Below are 22,432 nucleotides of genomic sequence, written 5' to 3'. Positions count from 1 at the left end.
TTAACCATGGCAGTTCTCCATAAACATTTATCTGTTCTTCCGAAGGAACTCATTAAACATGGCAGACTCTTTTAGCCCGAAGCAACCAAATTTGTGTTGACATTCCTAAGAGCGTATGGTGAGAGGGGAGCCCCGCTTCCCTCATAAGCTGCACATATGTGAAACAGACAACTGCCAGTTAGACAGCTGGGGGAAAAACTTGTTAAAAAATTATACTACTGAAGTGCAGTGTTTCAAACAGTTGATTCAAGAGTTTCTAGATTCTTGGCTTCTTTACAGTACGATAATCTCCCTTTTTAGACATAGGCGTGTTTAGACAAACAAAAGTCATAATGCATGAGGTCAATGTTTTAAGCTGCAAAAATGGGGATATGTCATGTAGCCCTGTTTGTTGTTTTAAAAATGAGGAGTTCAAAACAGTATGGTTTACATGAGAGCCTCTGTAATTATTAAAACATGTTGCATTGGATATTAATGACTTTAAAAATTTAATTATTCAGTTATTTTATTAGATTCATACACAGACATTACCAGAGGTAACTTAGAGCTCAGAGGTCATTTATTTATTTATTTTAGGGAAAAATCATCACTGTATATGTATTTCAACCGTTGTCGCTTGGTCAGACTGTAAATTAGCCATTGTAAAAAAAATTTTTAAATGCAGTGACATAAAGCTGCATTAATTGATTTTCTGGACCACTTGGGCCAACATGCTTGTTGGGAGCAGAACGAGCAGAACATACGACATCTGACGTACTATGACTTCATAAAGTTGTTATTGCTAAAATGTTAGAATACAGTTGTCTTTTTGAATATCTGGCAAACATGCAGCAACATTAGCATTCATTTGGAATTGTGTTGGAATTTTATACGTCCAATATTTACTCTCCTCTTAACTCTGTTTTTTTCTCCATCAACTACTGGGGAAAATACCTGGTTCTTAGGAAGCTAATGTTCTTCTTTTGATCAACTAATCACTTACTGTTTTGTCATTTTGTGTGCTGGGCAGGTAGCGTACAGTAGGTTTATCTGAGCTTCCTCACTGAAAACCAATGCCTGTTGCAGCTGGAAACTCAATTGATGATATTGGTAAGAATGAACCAAAACAGTTAAGCTGAGGGCTGGCAAACCAAAGTAAAGAGTTAAAGAGACTAAAAAGCTGCAATGTCTGAAATATCTGGCTTTTAAGCAGCATGATATTTAATATTGGGGTTTGGTGCTGACCAGGGAGTGTCCAATCAATTTATCAGAGGTTTATTTTAAAAAATCACTTTCATGCTGCTGCTGGTGGTAGCTTGCACAACAAAAATGGAACTCAATGATGATAAAACTTTTGTGATATCAATGAGGGAAATATTTAGGGAACTTATGGCAAGACAGAGGGTAGTTTAAGAAAAAGAAGAAAGAAAGCAAGAAGTAAAATGCTGTACAAACAAACAACCTGCTGCTAACAAAAGCGGTTCAAGCAGTAACATTACAGAGATGATGACACCTCTTTACCCTTATAATGACGATGGGGACAATATGTGTTTACCACTGAAGCATGTAGTTTTTTTGTTCTCATGTTGTGAATAGCAGACAAAGCCCAGAAAAGCCAACCCGAAGGAAAGTAATCTTGCTGTTCCTCATTTCATTCCGTTCTCATTCCCAGGTCTACAAATATGTTTTGTCATGACTCTTGCTCTTTATCGTCTGTATGAGACGCACAGGGCTGGCAGAAAAGCTCAGGTGACATACAGACTCACAAAAGTGAGTACACCCCTCACATATTTGTAAATATTTGATTATATCTTTTCATGTGACAACACTGAAGAAATGACACTTTGCTACAATGTAAAGTAGTGAGTGTGCAGCTTGTATAACAGTGTAAATTTGCTGTCCCCTCAAAATAACACATCACACAGCCATTAATGTCTAAACCGCTGGCAACAAAAGTGAGTACACCCCTAAATGAAAATGTCCAAATTGGGCCCAAAGTGTCAATATTTTGTGTGGCCACCATCCAGCACTGCCTTAACGCTCTTGGGCATGGAGTTCACCAGAGTTTCACAGGTTGCCACTGGAGTCCTCTTCAACTCCTCCATATAGACATCACGGAGCTGGTGGATGTTAGAGACCTTGCGCTCCTCCATGTAAAAGAAGGTGACCAAAGAAGTTGAGTGCATGTGCTCAGCGTCATATCCAGAGACATTTTGTTGCCTAAACCAAATTAAAGTTATTTATGTTACGTTATGTTACGTAACGTTACGTTATGTTATGTTACGTTATTGTAGCAAACCTAAATTTAGTTATGCATTTTAATAAATTTATGAGAATTAATTCCCAGTTATGAATTTTAATATTCATAAAATCTAATTTTATTCCTCATTTCAGGGCACCACCGGAGTTGTTATAAACCTAGAGTCTCCGGACCTCTAGGTAGTTTTAATAATTATACAATTATTACTAGTGATCAGTTAGTTAATAATCGCTTAATTATCTTAAATCAATCAGTCAGTCTCATATCTAAAGGGTCAATTCTCTTGGCAGGGACGTAGAAATAGGCAACACACACAGCTCTTGATTATATTACAGTGAATTTATTCTCTAACTAATGTGATAAAAAGATGGTTGGATAGAGGGAAAATAAACAACTGCTGAACAATGAGCCTGGAGGTTCGATTGTGGGAAGCATTTGACTCATACGGCATAGAAGAACTAATGAAAGTAAGCTAACGCTATGGGTTTAGAATTTAAAAAGGACATCCCTGAACACAGAATATGTGTTAAGTCTTACTGCTTGTCGGCGGTCTGCTTGGCCTTTTGCTGGTCCCACGCTAGCTGCACGATCCTGGCTTTTTGCTAGGGATTCTCCGGGGTTCTCCGTGTCTGATTGAAAACGCCTCCTCCGTCTGGCAATTCGGCTGTTTTCAGGTTTCCTTCGTTGTAGTGGGCGAGACCACGTGGCTTGGTCTGACCTCGGTGAAGTTGGCTCGACGAAAAAGGCTTAAAATGGAACTTGGTCATTCCTGAATTAGTCCAGTGTAACTTAACGGACTCATAACTTTAACAAACAAAAGAAATAAAGAAATTAAAACAAACTGAAGGGCAGATCGATGTCACTGCACTTCACATGTGTAGCTTCAAGCGAAACAAAAGGCCTGTTTCGCTGGTCGACTCTGAGGGCGCTGCCTGGCGCGGCACGCCGACGCGTGCTGAAGCGTCCAGAGAGCCGAGCAGAGCAGCGGAGAGAGAACAGCGAAGAAGGAAGAAAAGAGCGATGTCGCGTGTCGCTCTTTTGTTGCCTGGGGCGTGGTTCCCCAGGGGGCGTTTCAGGTTTCCCAAGGGACTGCCTTTCTAAACTTAATGTCTAAAGAAATCTATTTGCACGTATTATAATCAAATATTTTCCACAATCGAACCTCAATGGTTGAACGGTTGTACTGTTCTAAGCATTTGGTAACAGGAAACAATTGTCACATTATTGGTCAGGATATTTATACATTTAACGGCATTTCCGACGAGGGCATGTAATACTTATTTCGTCCACTGAAAGCTTAGATTAATCCAAGATCATCTCTCCTTAGGAACTGGGGAATATTGTTGATTCATCCTTAAATTCAAGCTGGAGATTAAGAGTATAGTAAAACATTTCTTTATCATCATTTCTAAAGGAATTTTGTAGGAAAGTATTATGAACAAGCATTGATTACATCAGATGAAGGAGTGTCTTGCTGAAAATAAAAACACTGCAAAAGTAACTTTCTTTTCAGCACTAATATCAACAACAGATAGCAACAACATGTTAACATAACTACTCAAATAGAGGCAAACGTAATCAAGTAACTAAAGATTTAATTAAACTTAATTAAATGCTTTGAGTCTTTGGAGACTGCGGTCTTTGGTTATTTAAAGTTCGGCTGTCTGGATCATGTCACACTTGGGTGAGACAAGGGTTTTCTTTTTGATGTGGTAATAAAACAAAGAGTAAGGTCAGTTTCCACGGCAACCAGTTTTGATAGGCTGTTCAGGGAAATGCTAATGGCTGGTTTGTGTCCCTTTGTCAGTTTAACAGTCAGGCCCCGCATTATCAGTTTCGGAATCAAAAAGGTGCCAGCTTTATGGTCAGGGATAGCACTTAGAAGAAGCAACTTTGACCCCCTGCTCCTCTGTGGGAGAGAAAAAGGAATTTGGAGTAGTTCCAAATTTATTCAATACAAAATGCACAAATCCACACCGTTGTTCACTACATTATGTTACGTTATGTTATGTTAAAAAATTTATTGTAAAAAAATTCAGGCTTCAAGGGGTTAACAAGCAGCGACTTACAGAATCCCCATACACACACCCCCTACACACAGGGTGTGTGTTGAAGAATCCAAAGTTCAAGTTTACCATGACATTTATGTTCACATAACACACCACCGGCAATGTTGAGAAGTTGATAGATGAATAGATAGCTGCTTTATTCATTCCCAGAGGGAAATTCTTATATCACAGCAGCAGAACACAATGAACCTCCCAAGAATAGTAAATATGTCACAGAATATTAACATAATCTGGGACATTATTTTTACTGTTAGAAGGCTACACACACAATAAAAGTGCCACAAGCATGCCACCTTTTCATAAAATCAGGTTTGAATGCATTCAAACAAACATGTTTGTTTGACATAATTCGACTTACCTTGGATCAAGAATTGACGATTGCAGTGCCATTGCCTCATCTAGAGAACAGTACTGTAAGGCAGTTGCATACTACAAAGGTAGCTAACAGCCTTTCCTGTGCTCATGAATTTCCCATCTGCGGTGTACAAAATGCTTCCACGCATTACTTTACATTATAACTCTCTGCAGTATGAATATTTAGTCCATTATGGTTGTATGTTTGTCCCAGAGCAGGCAGGATGACGGAGAAGATTCAATGGTCAATCAAATCTGATCACACCAATCCCACATAGTTCTGACGATGATTAGCTGAGTGTAACAAATGCACCCGAAGGTAGGTTGTTTTGTTTGTTCAAGGTTACAGAAAAGTCCCTTCGATTTTAAACAAATTTTTCACAGGGTTTTACTATAGAAACCGCCTGACACAACTACAGTCTGGCGATGTTGATCAATGAAAGCTACAGACGAAGGGGAGAAAGCAATTCATTCCCTTCCTCCATCAACAGTTTTGCAGTCTACTGTGGAATTCAGACCAGCAACCAAGCAGTCACGTGTCCAATTCTCTAGCCTCAAGACTACCACTGCACTCCATTTTAAAACACCTGTCTGCTCCCTAAGTAGAGTTTTGCTTTTAGGCATTGTTTCATTGGGTTTCACTATATGGGTGACGGAAGAAAACCAGAGAGACATACAAATAAAGTCATAAAATGTTAAAAGTTTAATTTTCAGTTACCTAATCCACGGGAAAAGATTATATTGAAATCTCTGATTGAACATAAAGTAATTACAAATGAGAATTCTGACGCTTAGCAAGAACTGTACAAATGTACAGAGTATTGTGTAGTGAGTTTGACTGGGTTTTCTGACTGCAGCCATATGTTTATAGGTCATCACTGTCATCTAGTGGTCAGATGCCACACTTCAGTGGCATAAAAAACAAATGGATTCTTTATTTCATTTCACTGAACTTTATTTTCCTTCTTTATTTTGACAGAACATTGGCTTAAATAACCTTACAACTCATACAAATACGGTACAATGTTTTTCACCTCAGAAATGTATTACTTGTATTCCAGAAGGTGTTGGGATGACTTCTGACACAGTGAATACTGCTGCTCTACTCAGTGTCACTCTTAAGGTGAACTACAGACGAACAGTGTGTGTGTGTGTGTGTGTGTGTGTGTGTGCGCACATGTGTTAAATGTTTTTATTTCCTGGTGGGGACTTTAACCTGAATGCACACCAAAAGATGGGGACTTGTGTCAACAAGTGACTGCTTTTTGAGGGTTAAAACCTTTCAAACTTTTTAGGGTTCAGGTTACAATTGTGTTAGGAGTAGGATGAGGGTTAAGGTTAGGTATATGGTTAGGATAAGGGGCTAGGGAATGTATCAAAGAAATGTCCCCACAGGGATGGAGGAACAAACGTGTGGATTTGCGTGTGTGTGTTTGTGTATGCCCACATTTTATTCCACGAAGATGATTGTTCAGATCATTGCATTTTAGTGCAGCTATTGCCATCAGGTTACACTGTGGATAAACATGATATATGTAACATAGAACTTGCATATTAAATACCTAACCCCTACAGCTTTCCACCTGAGAACAAAACAACACACCCATCGATCACATAGATCTTAGATTTGAAGTGCACAAAGTAAAACAACTTTAAGGAGGAGAGAACAGGTATTGCTTGGGCTGATATAAAATGTGAACAGGAAGTGGAGACTTGAAAGGGAGCTTTAAATCACTGCGTGATATTAATGACAACACGAGCAGGAGCTTGTGCAGCACAATGAACTATACTGCTTCATGGATGAAGTTATATTCGGGAATCAAAATCACCTACAAAAAGTGGTACAGGACCTATCAGGTGTATAATATGATGTTTGAATGGATATAAATAAACAAAAATACCATAAAATACATCTTTAGCCATTATCATGCAGTTGCATTCGCTGCCATTTATACAGCACAGAAATCTGAACAACAGCACACAACAGCATACAAATGATACACACGTAAGTCACTGTGTTGTTTGCGTTAAAGTTGAAATCCACACAAAAACAGAATTCACATGTGCAAAAAACATTTTGGATAGTAAAGTCAACACCTTTAAACAAAAAAAAAGCTGTGGCAATATCACAGCCCAAAAATATGACTATTTTTGGGGTTGGTCCATTGATGCCACGTGAGCCAACTTCACCCATTCTCATGTCTGCTTTGTCTTCCCTGCCATACCTGACCTCTCCTTCCACCTGTTTCCACTTAACCCATCAGCCCTGCAGTATATATTTCCGCCCATTATCATTTAGCCTACTCTTTGCCAGATCGATGACTGGGCCTCTGCCTTAGCTTTCTAGCCATTTGGCTGCCTGGTTTGAACTGTTTGACCACAAGTAAATGTGAACTTATCCTGTCTGTCCTGAGCTGTACACCTGGGTTCAAAACTGTTTCTCTGCTGAGCCATTACAATTGAAACTGGATAACTTACTGAACTCAGTGGGCCAATACCTTTGTGTGAGATGTTACAGATGGCAACTAATGAAAACCTGAATGAATATGTGGAGAGAAATGCAGAGGTGAAAATTATATGAATCTCGTGCTATGACCTTCACTACCTCAACCCGACTCAAAACCTATTACTAAAGATTTTAGAGCAATGTGTTAAACAGTGCTCTCTCCACCATTAGCCAGATTAAAGAGGCTGTGCCTGTCTTCACAGCCTCTGCCATGATATCCATACTGAGAATACCAAGCTAGCTTCTTCCTCAGAACTCATTTTGTATATTCTATATATTTTACTTCATCTTATAGCTTGCTTGCGGAGGAGTTGCGTTTATGCCGTAAAGCATTACACCATTCTCACGATAGTTTGGTCCTGCCCAGGATTTCAATGTCACATGGTGACAATACCAAGCAATACTGGGCCAGAGCGGCAATGACAGAGACGCCATTTGCTCTATTACAAGTCAGTGTAATGTCAAAATGATTTTGAAGATGTTTAAGATAAAAATACTACATAATGTTGCTTTAAGGTGGGCATGCTTGAAACAAATTACTGTGGCGTCTGAACACGTCAAAAAGCAAGTGTATATGTAAGTGCTGTTATAGAGAGAAGTGAGACATATGTTTAAAAAGAGATAAGGGCGCAATCATTATAGACATGCTTGTCAGATTGCCAGTTTTCAGAAATGGATGTCTCCACTACCATCATAAAAACATCAAATGAAGGAATACCTTCCTCCTGTACAGTTTCACAAAGTTAGAAATCCATGACAGTGATCACTGAAGGTGCTCTTACCAATACTATTTATGCTGGGCTTTCTTTTAATTTGTCAGCCATCAGTACTTCCAAAGGAGAATGATTTGAACACAGAGTTTTCAGATATTATTGTCAAAATATCCCCATATCCTTGAAAACGCTCCATGGCTGCTGTGAGTGTCCCATGACTTTTTCAATTATTCACAGCCTATATGTCTCTTGCTCAAAAACTTGCTCAAACTCAGCTGCACAGTCTTTTATAGTAGAAATTATATATGTGAATTCTATATTTGGGATGGACTTTCCCTTTGAGAGCAACTCTTCTCCTTACAGATGCATACAGATTCTGAGCTTGAGTCTTCCATGCGAAGCCATTCAAGCTCCCAGAGTTTGTCCACCTGATACATCAGAGCCAGTATTTTACAATATTTGATGCTGGTAAAATTCATGTTTTACACAAGAATCATCAGAAAGACATATGGCTCCGTCAGTACACCAGTTCCTTCATCTTGCAAATTAAATTTTTGTCATTCTACACCAAGGGCTGAAATGCATCCTTTACAGCCTGAATAATCTCCAACCATTCTGCTCTAGTGTTTCTACTGCAAACAGATCACGTAATTCCATATCTTTGTGATTGTCATCCACAATGACCACACCCAGGACCATCAGAAAACCACCAAACAATAAAGAACATCTTGAATTCATACCACTTGTATCTGACTGTGTTACAGCATGCAAGCTTCAGACGATGTGTGTTTTCACTTGAGAAAGCCGTCATTCAAGTCAGTCAGTGCAAAGGGTCAAAGGCGGCACCTTGGTGGCCCCTGGCTTTGGAGCTGGGGCCAGTGTCTGGAGAGGTAGGGGAAACAGGGACATCGGAGGCAGGGTTGGGGATATGCAGAGCTGCTCGTTTACTTTTCTTTGACCGAGTCTTGGCGTGACGTGATGGAGAGGTATTGCCTTGGTAGCTAGCAATATTGCGAGCCCCGCAGCTCGTAGAGAGCTCCGGTGAGGGGTCAGTGTTCAACGCAGTGCTGTTGTCTGGGCATGTATGAGTTGTCTGAGGTTTCCCCTGAGGACATGAGGTGGACAGGAGAGGAGAGTGAGTGGCCGACTCCAGCAGATCTTTAGTTCCCTGTGTGCACTAAGGAGGCACGGGACAGAGGAGGGGAAGAAAAACAGACAAAAACTGATGAGACGAGCCAGTGAAGTTAACAGGGAGAACAGCAGGGTGTTAAATCACTTCAGTGAATGTGGCTACAGCTGTGCAAGATAAATCAAAGACAAGCTGGGAAGGCAAGCAGGCCATATGAGTGATCCAGAGCCAGAGTTTGCAAATGTTTCATGCAATGGATCTGCATGTGGATGCACATTAGACCAAGGGAATCACACTAAAAGGTGTTTATCTCAAGCAACATCAAAGAACATTGTCTTGATAGATAGAACTATGTGCACAAGTTTTTAAAAGATTACTCCTGCAATTCAGTATTGCACTTTATACAAAATTTGGGGTCTTGCAAGAGAAAAGGGGGTGGTGATGGCGCAACAGATAATGCCTTTGGTGTGAGAGACCTGGGTTCAATCCCCGCTGTGACCCATCCACCATTGTGTCCCTGAGCAAGACCCTTAACCCCTAGTTGCTCCAGAAGTGTGCAACCTCTGACATATATATAGCGATTTTAAGTCGCTTTGGATAAAAGCATGAATAAATGTAAAAGAAATGAAAGGCAAATGCAGAGATATCCTGATTTTTAGCCCCTAGTATCTGTCAAGGTAAAAAAAAAATGGATCCTACACTTCCCACAATGCAACTCAACTGTGTAAGCTTTCTGCTAACAAGACAACATTCTAAGCAGGATTTACAGTCAACAGTTAACGGGAGTCCTAGCCTGAGGTCTGGCAGTGCGTTCTGAAATGGGGTCCATGCATCATCTATTTGCGGCCGGCATGGGGTTTTGTAGTGCAAAGTATTCATAGAGTCCACTGGTCTAAAAGCAAACGGGCTCGCACTTATCCGGGCACCGATCCAAATTGCGGTAAGTGTCACTTAGGTCCAGCTAACGTCAGTCACATGTTTTGGAACTGGCCCGCTCTCTCTTGGTTCTGGAATTCTGTATTTGACTCAGTCTCGGCCGTCACATCTACCAAAGTCCTCCAATCACCCTTAGTAGGCCTGTTCGGTGTCCTGCCCGCTACCAACCCACTGCCACCCTACTTCACTGAACTGGTGGCTTTTCTTACAAATTATTCGCGAGGCATGTCATTCTGTACGCTGCTGGACCTGGGAAACGAATTTCGTTCCTTAATGTTTTACATGTTTGAATGACAATAAAGAACTGAACTGAACTGAACTGATGCACTGGAAGAGCCCGTCTCCCCACCTCTCACACCCATTGGATAAGGATGCTTTATCCTTTATGAAAGTAGAAAAAATCAAACACTCCCTCCGTGGCTCCAATGAAAGGTTTTTAAAGATTTAGCAACCCTTTCAAGAGCATGTCCAGTCCCTCCAGGTGGATGTATCTAAAGGTCTGTGTCTGTTCTTTTTGTTGGAAACTCAATAAATAAGTCATATTTAAAAGCAGTTGACGGGAGTCCTGTTGTATGTTTTGATTTATAGCTGAGAGTTGCATTTGATATCACCTCCACAAAACACGTGTTGTTCATGATTAGGCTGTTTCGTGCTTTATATTCCCCACAGTAACTGTTCTTACATTCTTTCATTTACTGATCTACTACTTATCTGTCATGCAGAGCGACGGTCTGCAACACACAGAGTCATAGAACTTATAAAGTTTTTCCACAGTGCCCTCTTGCTGAATAATAGACTACTGATGTGCAATAGTGTGTTGGCATGCTAACATTTGCTAAACACAAAGCAAAGGCTGATGGGAATTTCAATAGTTTTGCAGGGCATAAACTAAATAATTGGACAAATTAAAATGTTGACTGTGCAGGAGGAAAGTCACAAGATCACGAAATTCATTAGGATTAGACTGTTGGGCACCCTGGACATCTGTCCTAAAAAATGTCAACATGATGACTTTATGAGGAAATAATGACGTCATCATCGTTATTGTCTAAGACTTGACAAAGCACCTCCAAAGCCACAGTAGGCTGAGTAGTACTTTCTGAAATTAGTTAATTGACATGTAAAAAGTAGCCCTTTAAAGAATAGGGCTGCTTCATAGCAATTATGATCAGTTTTAAGAAGTGAAGGAATTATACACAGTTACGGATTTTTTGAAGCTCAGGAACCACTGATCTACAGACTGAATCCGGTGTGTGAATATAGTGAGCTTCTTTACCTAACACCATGACTTTTCAAAGTGCCTAAAGGCAAACATCCTCTTTCTCAATTGGGAAAATTGGGGCTGCAGAAAATATTTCAATCCTAAAGGTCACAAGTTTTAAGCCACTGGTTCATTTATAATTCTGGCTAGCATAACAAAGACATCAAGAAACAACGCTCCCAATAATATTGCTGTTGGTGTGAGGTCTTGAACCTGCATTCGTTGATTTTCTGGCCTCTGGGATGCAATGCAATAAGCTGTAAACACATTCACATAATATCACCTACCAACAAAGTTGATATAGCAAACACAATATCTAACAGTTGCATATTTACACATCCAGCAGATGCAGAGCAACATTAGCATTCAAATTTCATCATAATTTGTTGTTTGTACTGTAATTTGTAATGCAAGCTAATGTAATGCAAGCTAACCTTTCTACAACATGGCAATTCAAAATGCTTTACATAATAGGAGATATAAAGACAATAAGTTAGTAATAATACATTAATTACATAAAAGATATGAATAAATAGTCCCAAATTTATTTTTTCCATGTTAACATAAAGATGTTGATAAGTGTAGCTTTAAAATAAGCTCTTTGCCTGAAATAAATGTAAATGGTGAACGGCTCTTTTTTGTTCAACTTTCAAACATTTAACTGTTAATCAAGGTTGATAAACTGCCAGTTCACTATTAACTGTGTAGAATGCTACACAACAACTTAGTTTAGCTGGTTTGAATCCAGCCTGGCTGTCAGCATGTCCTCATTTGTTTCCTCTACATGGAGCTGTTCTTCCAACTAACTTAACTTAGAAAATTATTCAGTGATTCATCCACCTCAACGACCTTCCTCCTACAGTCAATGTGTAATCATTTCAATGTCCAAATAGAAAAAGCAATTTAGTGTTTAACAATATTATTAGAAGTTTTCCTCACCCATCGTGGCCTAAAACAGCTGTTTCAAATGTGTTTCTACTTTAACAAGAACTCTATTTTGGAACTGTTTGAGCCATAACTATACGTAAATGTTGAACTAATTTTACATTCAGTACATCCTGTATTGTATTAAATTATGCACTCTTCATTGTATTCAACATGACAGCGTTATGAATAAAGCCATGCAGCAGTACAGCACCCAGCCAAGAGGAGATGCAGACACAGTGGTGGGGCACAGTGCACTCTCTTTCCCTTTCTCTTAACAGGCTTACCAAGCTCAAGCATCACTTTTCCTGCACTAACAGGGGCTAATCAGCCAGTGCAGGACACAGCAAAGTCCAGACATTTCTCCTCCTAGTTTCGATGGCAGGACACAGGCACAGAGACAGACCACATACAGAACAGAAAGTTAAGACCGGGTGAATGGACACAGGGGGAGCGTACTGATGCTATGACCTTTCCTTTGAAAATACAATTATACTCCAATATGTTTATAATAATTGTGAAGGTGGACAAACAAAACAATGACAAAAAAAAAAAAAAATAGTACACACAGATGATGAATTGCATGGACAAAAATGCATGTTTTATTACATTTCAGGTACTGACAAAATACAAAAAACATTCGTGGAATAATGACATGAAGGGAAAGAATTGGGAAATGATGTTGGTTGGCTTGGTGTGTTACGACAAACAAGGAACAGTTGGTGCAGAAAAAGCTTTCCTCACAGCTTCCCCAGTGTATGGAATCTGAATTCAAAAGACTATTTACAATAAAATAAAACAATAAAATAAAACTTAGACTAGAAACAGTGCAACTTCACTTGCTTTTCTGTTTATTCTGTACACACAAATAAAAAAAGGTTTTATAGCCGTCTTGTTATTTTGGTGTAAACAGAAAAAAAGGCTTGATATGAGAGTACTGTGGCTCAGACTGCAACTCTGACTGAACCGCACTCACGTCTTGTAAACAAAAGTTGCTGTACAACTCTCCAGTCGCCACGTTAAGATCCCTTGCTGTCAGAGAGAACAGCAAGAGAGCCGCCCTGTGAGGAGGACGACGAGCTAGAAACAGCATCTGAGTCTTCGCTTATTACAACTCCTGCTCTCTTTCTCCCTTTTAAAAAACACCCTGAGTGGACATACTGCACAGGAACAACATATTGAGGATGGTGAATTTAAAAAAAAAAAAAAAAAGGTACAAAAATACATAGTGAATAATATCCCTGTTCCTTATTTCTAAAGCATAATGTCAGTAAACCTAATTTGTTTATGTCCATGAGGTAAACATGACTGAGCTGTTCAGACATGAGTGAACTGCCCGGGGCCAACCGAATGTTACTCAATCATAAACTTAAAGAATAGTTTTCCCTTTTGTCGAACAGGCTCATTTGCTTTTTCTCCACCCCAGAGATGAAAGGATTGATCCCACTCTTGTGTCTGTACACTAAATATAACAATGCTGCCAGCAGCTGATTAGCTTAGCTTAGCACGAATACTTGAAACAAGGGGAAACAGCAAGCCTGGCTTTGAAAACATTTAAGTACACCAACCAAATTTGTCTTACTTAAATGATGTATTGGGTTTCTTTAGATACAAAAAAAATTAAGCCTGTTCATTTGTGAGCTTTAGAGGTGTTGGTACTCTAGGTGGAATTTTTTCCACTTTGCCAGAGCTATGCTAGCAGCTTTCCTTCTAAGCTAGGCTAAAAAATGTCCAGACTCCAAAAGCTTACTTCAAAAAATTAGACTGTAAGTTCTGAAGGAAGAAATACCACAATCTTCCTCTCACACAACACGTTGAAATCATAAGCGATAAAATGCACTCCTGCTCAATGCAACACACTTTTGCTGCTACGAGCTGTCTGGTATGACCGACAGCTTATAGTGGCTATAATGTTAGCAAAGCCAAATCTGCTGTGTAACTGACATTACTGAGTCAGTTTGCTGACGTAACTTGTTTCTCTACTGTTACGCTATGTTATAGCATTTACCATTACGACATAATTACCACCTTGCCTCTGTTCTACAAAACTTACAGGCTAGCTTTAACACGCAGACGTGGGATTGATATTGATCTTCTCATCTCACCCTCAGCAAATAAGCACATTTCCCAAAACGTTCAAATTTATTATAAAACCAATTAATATTTTGCCAGCTTACACCAAGTTGTTTACCTACTTTCAAAATGCTTTTAAAAGTCTTGTTTGTACTAAGAAAAGTAGTACTGATATGTAAACCTCTGACTGTAGTGTAAACAGTATGTAGGGATTAACCCATACACAACAAGCAGCAGATTCTGGGTTGGGGCTACAGCAGACAAGAAAGCTTCTGTCAGGCAGAGGAAGTGTTTTGGTGGGAGTTGGGGTGTGCAGGCACAGGAGAAGGGGATGCCTGCAAGCCAAAAGCCAGCAGGGAAGATCCTCCTACCACATTTATCTCGCTTTTAGTTGCCAGAGTGGGCAGCTCGATGTCCACGCCAGCAGTCTGGGAAGATTCATCTGCGGGCAGGAACCCTCGTCTGTCGATCAAGCTGAAAAAGACAAGGAAGATCCAAGTTATTAGGTGTGTTAGTGATGGATGCACACTGAACATCATGAGGTAACAAATGTACATGTAATGAATCTCAAATTCGCATTCAGAAACTGCACGACTACACATTTTTCTCACATCCTGTAAGCAAGCACATGCAACTCAGAAACACGCAGCTACAAGCTTGTAGCCAGAAAAAATATATATTGGAATAAGCTGAAGACAACATTCATTTACATTCAATATAAAAAGGTGAATGTCAGCTCATCTGTGTTTTATCTCTGAGCATGAGTCATTGCTACTGTTAGCGTTAGCTGTATCTGGGGCATCATTGCAGCTGGGAGACCACAGTATACTGAACACGGTGCGTTCCATCAGATTCACGCCGCGTTGAAGTAAATGCTTCGTCATAGTGGAGGTACGTCTTCCTTCCTGCAGGTGTTGCATTTTGCTGTGTGTTTTACATTGAAGCTAAACCAAACTTTAAAGCGTTTGCTGCGGTCTCGCGTGCTCTGTCGACGTACTGCGTAACAAATGACTTGATGTTAGCAGCCCCTGGCAGTTCAGTCAGGACCAGTAAGCAGAACTGAAACGCACATGTCTTAACAAGTCCACGGTTCTTGGTAATTTGGACCTGGTTTTGGCACTGAACCCTATCTGTATCAGAGCGAGAAATGCTAATGCAAACTGACATCATCTTTAGGTGGTAATCATTTATGGATCCCTTTAGTAGTTCACTTAGTATGTGGGAAGATTAACCTGGGTGGCATGGGTCCACAGAGCACAGAACAACAGTTGACAAAGATGTTTCTGTGAGTGTATGGGTTGGTGACATCTTCTCCACTCTTGCCTGACCAGGAGCCTTTAATCTGGAAAAGACAACAAGATATAAAGTGTACTTACTGTTTTTATTCAAAATACATTTAAATTTTGCATTGAGTTTCTGCAAGGTAGTCCTTGATCTGGTTTGGAAGTTCATTAACTTCACAAAAGTTTTTAAAAAAAAATCTTGCTTTCCTCAGCAACTATCTATTATTATTTGTTTTGTTTTTTTTTCCATGTGGATTTCTAGATATTCTATTCAATTGTGACATTACTGCAATATATATGTAATTGTATGTAATTAATTTAATATTACTTTTGTTTTTCAAATATTCCAAATTGTTCTTGAACATTGGCTCTGTAATTGTAGTGTAACAAATTTAACTCTAGGCCATACTCACGTCTTCATTAGTGGTCAGGTTGGAAGAAACCAGGTATGTATGGAAGCCTGAGAGGCCCAGGATGGACCAGACTGAGAAGAAACATATCACCAGCTCCACAGCAGTGAAAGGTTGGGTCAAGGAGAGCACAGGTGTACTGGAGTTGGGAGAAATCTATCAAACACACTCCCAGACAGTGTTCACTTTAACACGTTTATGATTAAAAGGATATCTGCCTGGACTCTCTTGTAAAGCAAACACCAGGCCTTTTCCACCTTGAGCCCCTGAAAGAGAGGAAAACATTATAATGACACATGGCTCAAAGTGTCTTTCTGAGTCCATTAAAGAGAAAATGTGTGTGGTCATGTTGGGATGCCCAAAACAGTTGCAGTTAAATTTCTTCAAATATTATTCTAACCCTTCAGCGAGCAGGGCTCTTAGAATAATTAAATTTAAACACTGGCAATTAAATTAAATTTAGAAGCTGGCGAGCGGCCAAATGACCAAGTGGAGAATTCCAGACACTTTTATATTTTTCTTATCAGAAAATGAAACTGCTCTGATGTGATAAACCTCGCCCGTCTGGCAGTCCAAGCCAGAAAAAAACTATTACCACACTGACAGGTCCTGTTTGAGCCAGGTGTGTTTGCAGTTATTATCGGTAAAATCCTAACTGTTTTCCAACCATGGAACACCTGTGAATCGGAGCAGGAACACGTACTCAGTGCTAGATGCGTGGTCACACAGCCGAAGATGAACGCCGTCAGGAAGGACAGCGACACAATGAAGGTGTAGAAGAAACGGTAGTTGCGTTTGCCCACACAGTTCCCCACCCAAGGGCAGTGATGGTCGAAACGCTCTGACAGAGAAACAAAAGGAGAACTCACAATGAACTCAAAGTGGAACCCACTGACCTTTTCAATTCATAAAAAATTAATTTTAGGAGTCGACCAGCAGTTTGGGGAATACTCGGACATGTCATTCAAGTCAGTCTAGCCTGAACTGGAGTAATGGAATGATGTTGGCAGTAGCCCTATGAGGCCTCTATTCATTATTTATCATTGGAAAATGTCAGCGTGTCGGTGTGTGTCCACAGCTCACCCACACAGTTGTCACACAGGCTGCAGTGGGAGGTGCGCGGAGGACGGAACATCTTGCAGGTGAAGCAGTACTTGAGCTTCACCACCTGCTGGTTGATGAGGACTTCCTTGGTGCGCGGTGGAGGTCGATAGCTGGCGTTTCCAGTGTTGTCTACACAGGAGAGGACAGGAGAGAGACACAACCGTGATAGTCGTCTGGCTTTTTAGTATTTGCACCTAAACTCTAGCCATTAAACATATACAGGCGATTTGTAAAAAACAGAAATTGCGTATTCTGTAAATGACTTTGCCACCCATTATACACACACACACACACCTCTGTGGTAAGATAAGGTTTCACTCCTTGTTCATTTTTATGAGCAACAGGGCGGGATACATTCACTTCCAGTTGTGAATTGACCCACTCTACACAGTTTGACTGGACTTTAATAGGTAAAATTACAGTGATCTCCAAGGTCCAGCCAGGCAGGCCAAAGAAGGCAGTGGTTACAGTGATCGCTAAGACATTAGAGCGTATCGACAATCGACAAAGAGTTGTATAATTTTCAACTTGTGAAAGACTGCTGTAGGCCTGCAAGCCACGCTAGCTCCCGCAGTGAATGCTCACAACCCAGTCCATTCTCCTGTCCCACTTGCTTTCTAAATTCTGATTAATATGCACAGCCTGGCATACAGCCATAACAACAATCTGACAAAGCACAAAATAACATTCCAACAAGGCTTGTGGGGCTTTCCAACCAGAAACCTTTTCTGCTTTAGAGACCTTTGTTTATAGCAAACATTTTGACTTGGCACGGCACAGGTGAATCAAACAACATTAACGATGGCAGAGTTCCATCAAGTGTGCCAGTGAGCCAGCAGGCACAATACCGGCACACTGGAACTGGCTCACCTGAACTGGAAGCACTTGTGATTAACAATTTTTCCTGCAATGAAATGCCAAAATGTCTACTGTAAAAATAAAAAAAGAAGTTTATATTGTGTCACAATACTGCTTGTATATTCTATATATTATTTCCACTCAATATATAAGAAGTCAATGTACTTTTTCCATTTTGTAACAACAGGAAATATTTTAGAGTGGTGTCTGAGGGGTTCCCGGACCTGTTTCACCCACCACCATCCTCAATGTGGGACAGGAAGCTCAAATAAAAAATTTTTAAGTCACTTTTCCAGTGTGAATCTGTCCTCAAAACCTGCATTATAATAAAATTTGGACACAGCTCTAGTTTATGCAACAGATTCAAATCTTCCAATCAAAACATTCTGTGTTCTTTTTTTTTTTTTTATTTAATGGGATCAGTTAGCCTAACACACCTGTTCAGAGAATACATGGTCAAATAAAATGTGCAAAGCATTTCCTTACAGATAGGGCGGAAGGTAAATAATCAATACTTATGTCAGAGTCTTTGTTTCAAAAATAGCTGGAAAAGCAGCAGTACAGTTTTAAGAACATCTTACATCAATACTGCCAAAGCTCTGGTCATGAGTAGGAGTTAATAAGGTGCACATGAAGCCAACTTTAGACAGTAAGGTCATATTGGAGCATGCCACATGAAAAGAAAAGATACTGTTGGTGAAAACTGACAGTGAACTAACTGAAGCACCGCTTTGAACACGATTATGGTATAAAAAGGACAGATTGGGGTAAAGGAATCAGTACAGGACCTTGTCAGAGGAATAACAAATCTTCCAGTTCACAGAATGGCCGGTGACCGTTCCATTAGGACTTGGCTTATGTTTCCGTTTCAGAGTAAAATAGCAGATGCTTGCAGAACAATGACAGAACTTCAACATCACCTGTGAATAGTGCTCTGAAGCAAAATAAACCATGTGAAAGCTCTTACGACAGCACCAAAAATAGTATGTCCTTAAAGTTTGACATAATTGAATGCCACTGAGCAGAGGGTAACTTATAAAGAAATGAGCTGAGCTTAGGCAGTATGAGTTCACGGTTCAGATTTCCTTTAGGAAATATAAAGACCACAGGGAGAGGTCAAGTGGACGATGCAATAAACTGGAGTTCCCACCACTCTGAGGGAAACCATCGAATACTAAAAAAAAACTCAATTAAATGATACTGAATATCAAAGTCAAAAGCACTTGAGACCACCATATAGTCCTGACTCCACTTACAACTGAGTCGGCCCTTACCAATTTGTTTTTCAATGTCTGCAGCCTCGTCTGGCGTTGCTCTAGGCAGGATGCCGGGGTCAGTGAAGCTAGTCTGGAGCAGGGTGATGACCACAAATACAAAGAGGCCTCCTCCAATAACAGGTATGCAGCTGGTCAGGTGTTTGACCAGGAAGGGGCAGCTGTGATATGGGGCAGCCACAGACAGAGAGAGAGAGGGTGAGTTACCAAGGCAGGCTGACCATATCAAAGGCTGGAAGACTATGGAAACAGAGCCCTGTCTCAAACTGAGCCTGCTTTTTTTTTTCCATCCACCAGGGGGATCTATTTTAATTAACATTCAGTGCCTTTAATCACTATCTGAATCCCTGGAGGAAGAACACACTTTACATTACTGTGATAGAAATACTGCCGTTTTCATATTCAAGCACTATTCCTTATTATAGTAATCATATCACAATAACAGTTTAGAAATCAAGGTTTAATGTACAACCAAAACAGATGTTCACACATTGTAAGCCCAAAATTATGGGACAAATAGAACTTTTAGATGTACAATTTTGTAAAGCCTGCCGGATCGCATTATGAAATCTGATTTTTTTTGTTGATTTGCGTATTAGACAAGACAATGCGCTTGTAAAACATAAATAATGAAATTGTATCAAATGATTAGGACCTGCTCTACGGTTCGGCCTAGATCTAATACCCCAGACAGGAGTCAATTCAATGAAATTTCAATTTATATAGCTGGTTTGCTTCACATTGCCGTAGCTGAGATGTATTGAAATTTCGTCCTTTAAATACCATACCTTTGTCACCAGAAACAACGACTGAACTCGCAGGTGATATGACAGAATCGTTGACCTAATATGAAACATGGACTCACTCAAATATAAAGAATAATCCACTTGTGACGAGAATAAGGCCCAGAGTGAGGGGCAAGACCCCATTCTGTCGAGCCACAATGATCCGTCCATCGCAGTAGAAGCGATTCTTTCCGGGGAAAACTTCCCACTTTCTCCTCGGTCTCTTCGGCTCCTCTCTCTTGTCACTGTCGTTTCCATGATGGGGTGGAGGGGTCGGGGTTGGTGTCGGAAGTGCCTGCGGGTCGATTTGCTGATACTCGCAGTTTTTCATGATTTATAATGTAGTTTTGATGCTCTGTCCCAATTCGGACAACCGGAGCATTTGGCCAGTGACCGACAGCATCACCAACGCCCGTGTTTGAGGCAGCTGAACGGTGAAAATGTCGTCATTCCACGTAGAAAACAAGCTAATCCTTTACTATGGGTATCCAGTTGTAAATAACCTTAAGACCCAGCGCTCGAAATGTTCCCCGTTACTTTCCATTCCTCTTCATTTATGTTAACGTTAGTCCTCTGAAAGTCTGTCTCCAGAAGGACTTCGCACCAATTCGGGCGATAGTTAAGTTAGCTTGTTAGCTCTTCCATTCAGACTAGCCAACTCAGCCAGCTGCGGACTTTTTAACATCAGTAACGTTAAACCCCAAATACCGTTAACATTGCTAGCTTGTTAGCTTGCTCGCCGTGCACCGATTAGCTAACCTTTATGCTATTCTTCAGAGGACCTTTATGTAACGTTACAGTTAAAAGGAGCACTAAAACGTCGCATTTTATATACATACTGCTCTCCTGCCAGGAGTCTTACACGTTCGTGACTAATATAGGTTAGCACGTTGGCTGTTGTCAAACGTCACTCAACTAAAAGGTGTATTTCCGGTTGTGTTTATTTCGAAATAAAAACCAGTTGTTAAAATATAACAGTTTAGGTATGACGATGGCACTCCCTAAAACGGAGTGGCCACATAATGTATTGGAGTACGTCTCCTACGGTCATTAGTACATTTTTCTCTATAAATGTCAAATATCAAACGTCAATAGTAGCCACATTTTGCAATATCCGGTAAATCAGCGGTCACTGTGTGTGACTTGACGCAGATTCATCGAGGACATTTTCGGCAACATAACCGATGTTATGGCGAGTTCTGCCTTCCTGCCACGAACAATACGCCCCTTGCGGGAGCGCGCACAGCTGGTGCCAAATGTACCAGACAATAAAGATTTCTACAGTAAAGTACTGCTTGAACACGATATAATCGTCTTTGTGGGGTTCATCAATGATGATAAATGATCAGAAGTTTATAGTCTCTGAACGTTCATCAATGGTTAATTAGACTCCGTAAAGGAAACATTTGATTGGTCTGAAATTTGCATGGGTTTGTTCATTAATCTCTCAATATTTCTGAAGACCTTCTATTTGGTGTGTATTTTATCAATGTGTTTTAAGCAAATGTTAAGTCAAAGTCGATCAATTAAAGTTTGTGCTGATAACACCATTTGATTCCTATCACGATTTGAGTGCCCTTATTGAGTTGAAGGGGTGGATGCAATTATTTTGGCAGAACTGATGTTTTTAGCTGCTGAGAAATGCGTCCTGTTGTTTTAGCCAGGAAGACTACGTGAAATGAAATTACAGTTGAGCCATGCATGCTGTTAAAACCATTTGACTACTCGGTCTCTTAAGATAGTTATGGGGTGGATGCAGTAGTCCTATTATGCAGTGGTTGTTTTGGCTGAGAAATTCATCTCCCACCCATCTCCTGGTAAATGCATTAAATTTACACTATCATTAATTAAAATTGACAGTATATAACATGTTTTAAGGGAAATGTCATTTGACACATGTCTCGATTATAGTAAGAGTGGAAACACACATCTTTTGTTGTATGTAGGCTATATTTTGTTTCCTTCTCTTAAAATACTGAGACATTTTGTCTGCCCTGGCCTTGGTAACAAAAACACCTCCAAATTCTCACCAGTTGGGATGATGATACTTTATCAAGTCAGGAATGTGAATAGCGTTATCCAACTCATTAAAACAAAAATATTTGCAATATGGTAGAAGACACTGTCCATGCAAATGATTAGTTCAAAAGGAAAATAGTGCACAAAGTACAAAATAAACATTATAAGACATAAGTAAGCAAACAGGATGATATAAATATATGTGTAAATAACTAAAAACTGTGGAAATAAATAATTTAATGTAACACCTTTACTCCTTACAAAGTACTGCACATGGTAGTCAGTATATGTTTAGACCCAGAATCAGAATCAGATTTATTTAAACAGGTTTACACATCCAAAAAAAAAATTATATGGTATATGGTGTGTCACAATAGTATGCAGAAAATATTTTAAAAAAATAGATAAAACAAGTACTGTAAGTCAAGAAGCATAATGGAGCAAAGTAAGACTTAAATGCATTAAACTGGTCATAGCGAGTGATCTTTAATTTGG

The 22,432-nt window shown here is 39.9% G+C and overlaps 1 protein-coding gene across 1 annotated transcript; it reads right to left on the bottom strand.

Annotated features, from left to right (window-relative positions):
- Nucleotides 1-6,576: 6,576 nt before the first annotated feature.
- On the bottom strand, nt 6,577-20,819 carry zdhhc18b (zinc finger DHHC-type palmitoyltransferase 18b). The gene is made up of 9 exons (XM_038724572.1): nt 19,999-20,819; nt 19,134-19,294; nt 16,981-17,130; nt 16,601-16,738; nt 16,112-16,163; nt 15,901-16,003; nt 15,437-15,546; nt 14,576-14,678; nt 6,577-9,058 (listed from the first exon to the last, which is right to left on the bottom strand). The coding sequence occupies exons 1-9, from the start codon at nt 20,247-20,249 to the stop codon at nt 8,702-8,704; spliced, it is 1,425 nt and encodes a 474-aa protein (XP_038580500.1). The 5' UTR covers nt 20,250-20,819; the 3' UTR covers nt 6,577-8,701.
- Between the last annotated feature and the right edge of the window lie 1,613 nt (nt 20,820-22,432).

The sequence above is a fragment of the Micropterus salmoides genome, unplaced genomic scaffold (genome assembly GCF_014851395.1).
Source record: "Micropterus salmoides isolate LMB-PRFRI ecotype aquatic unplaced genomic scaffold, ASM1485139v1 Ms_hic_scaffold_17, whole genome shotgun sequence".
Taxonomy (NCBI): Eukaryota; Metazoa; Chordata; class Actinopteri; order Centrarchiformes; family Centrarchidae; genus Micropterus; species Micropterus salmoides.
This window is presented reverse-complemented; position numbering and strand designations above follow the sequence as displayed.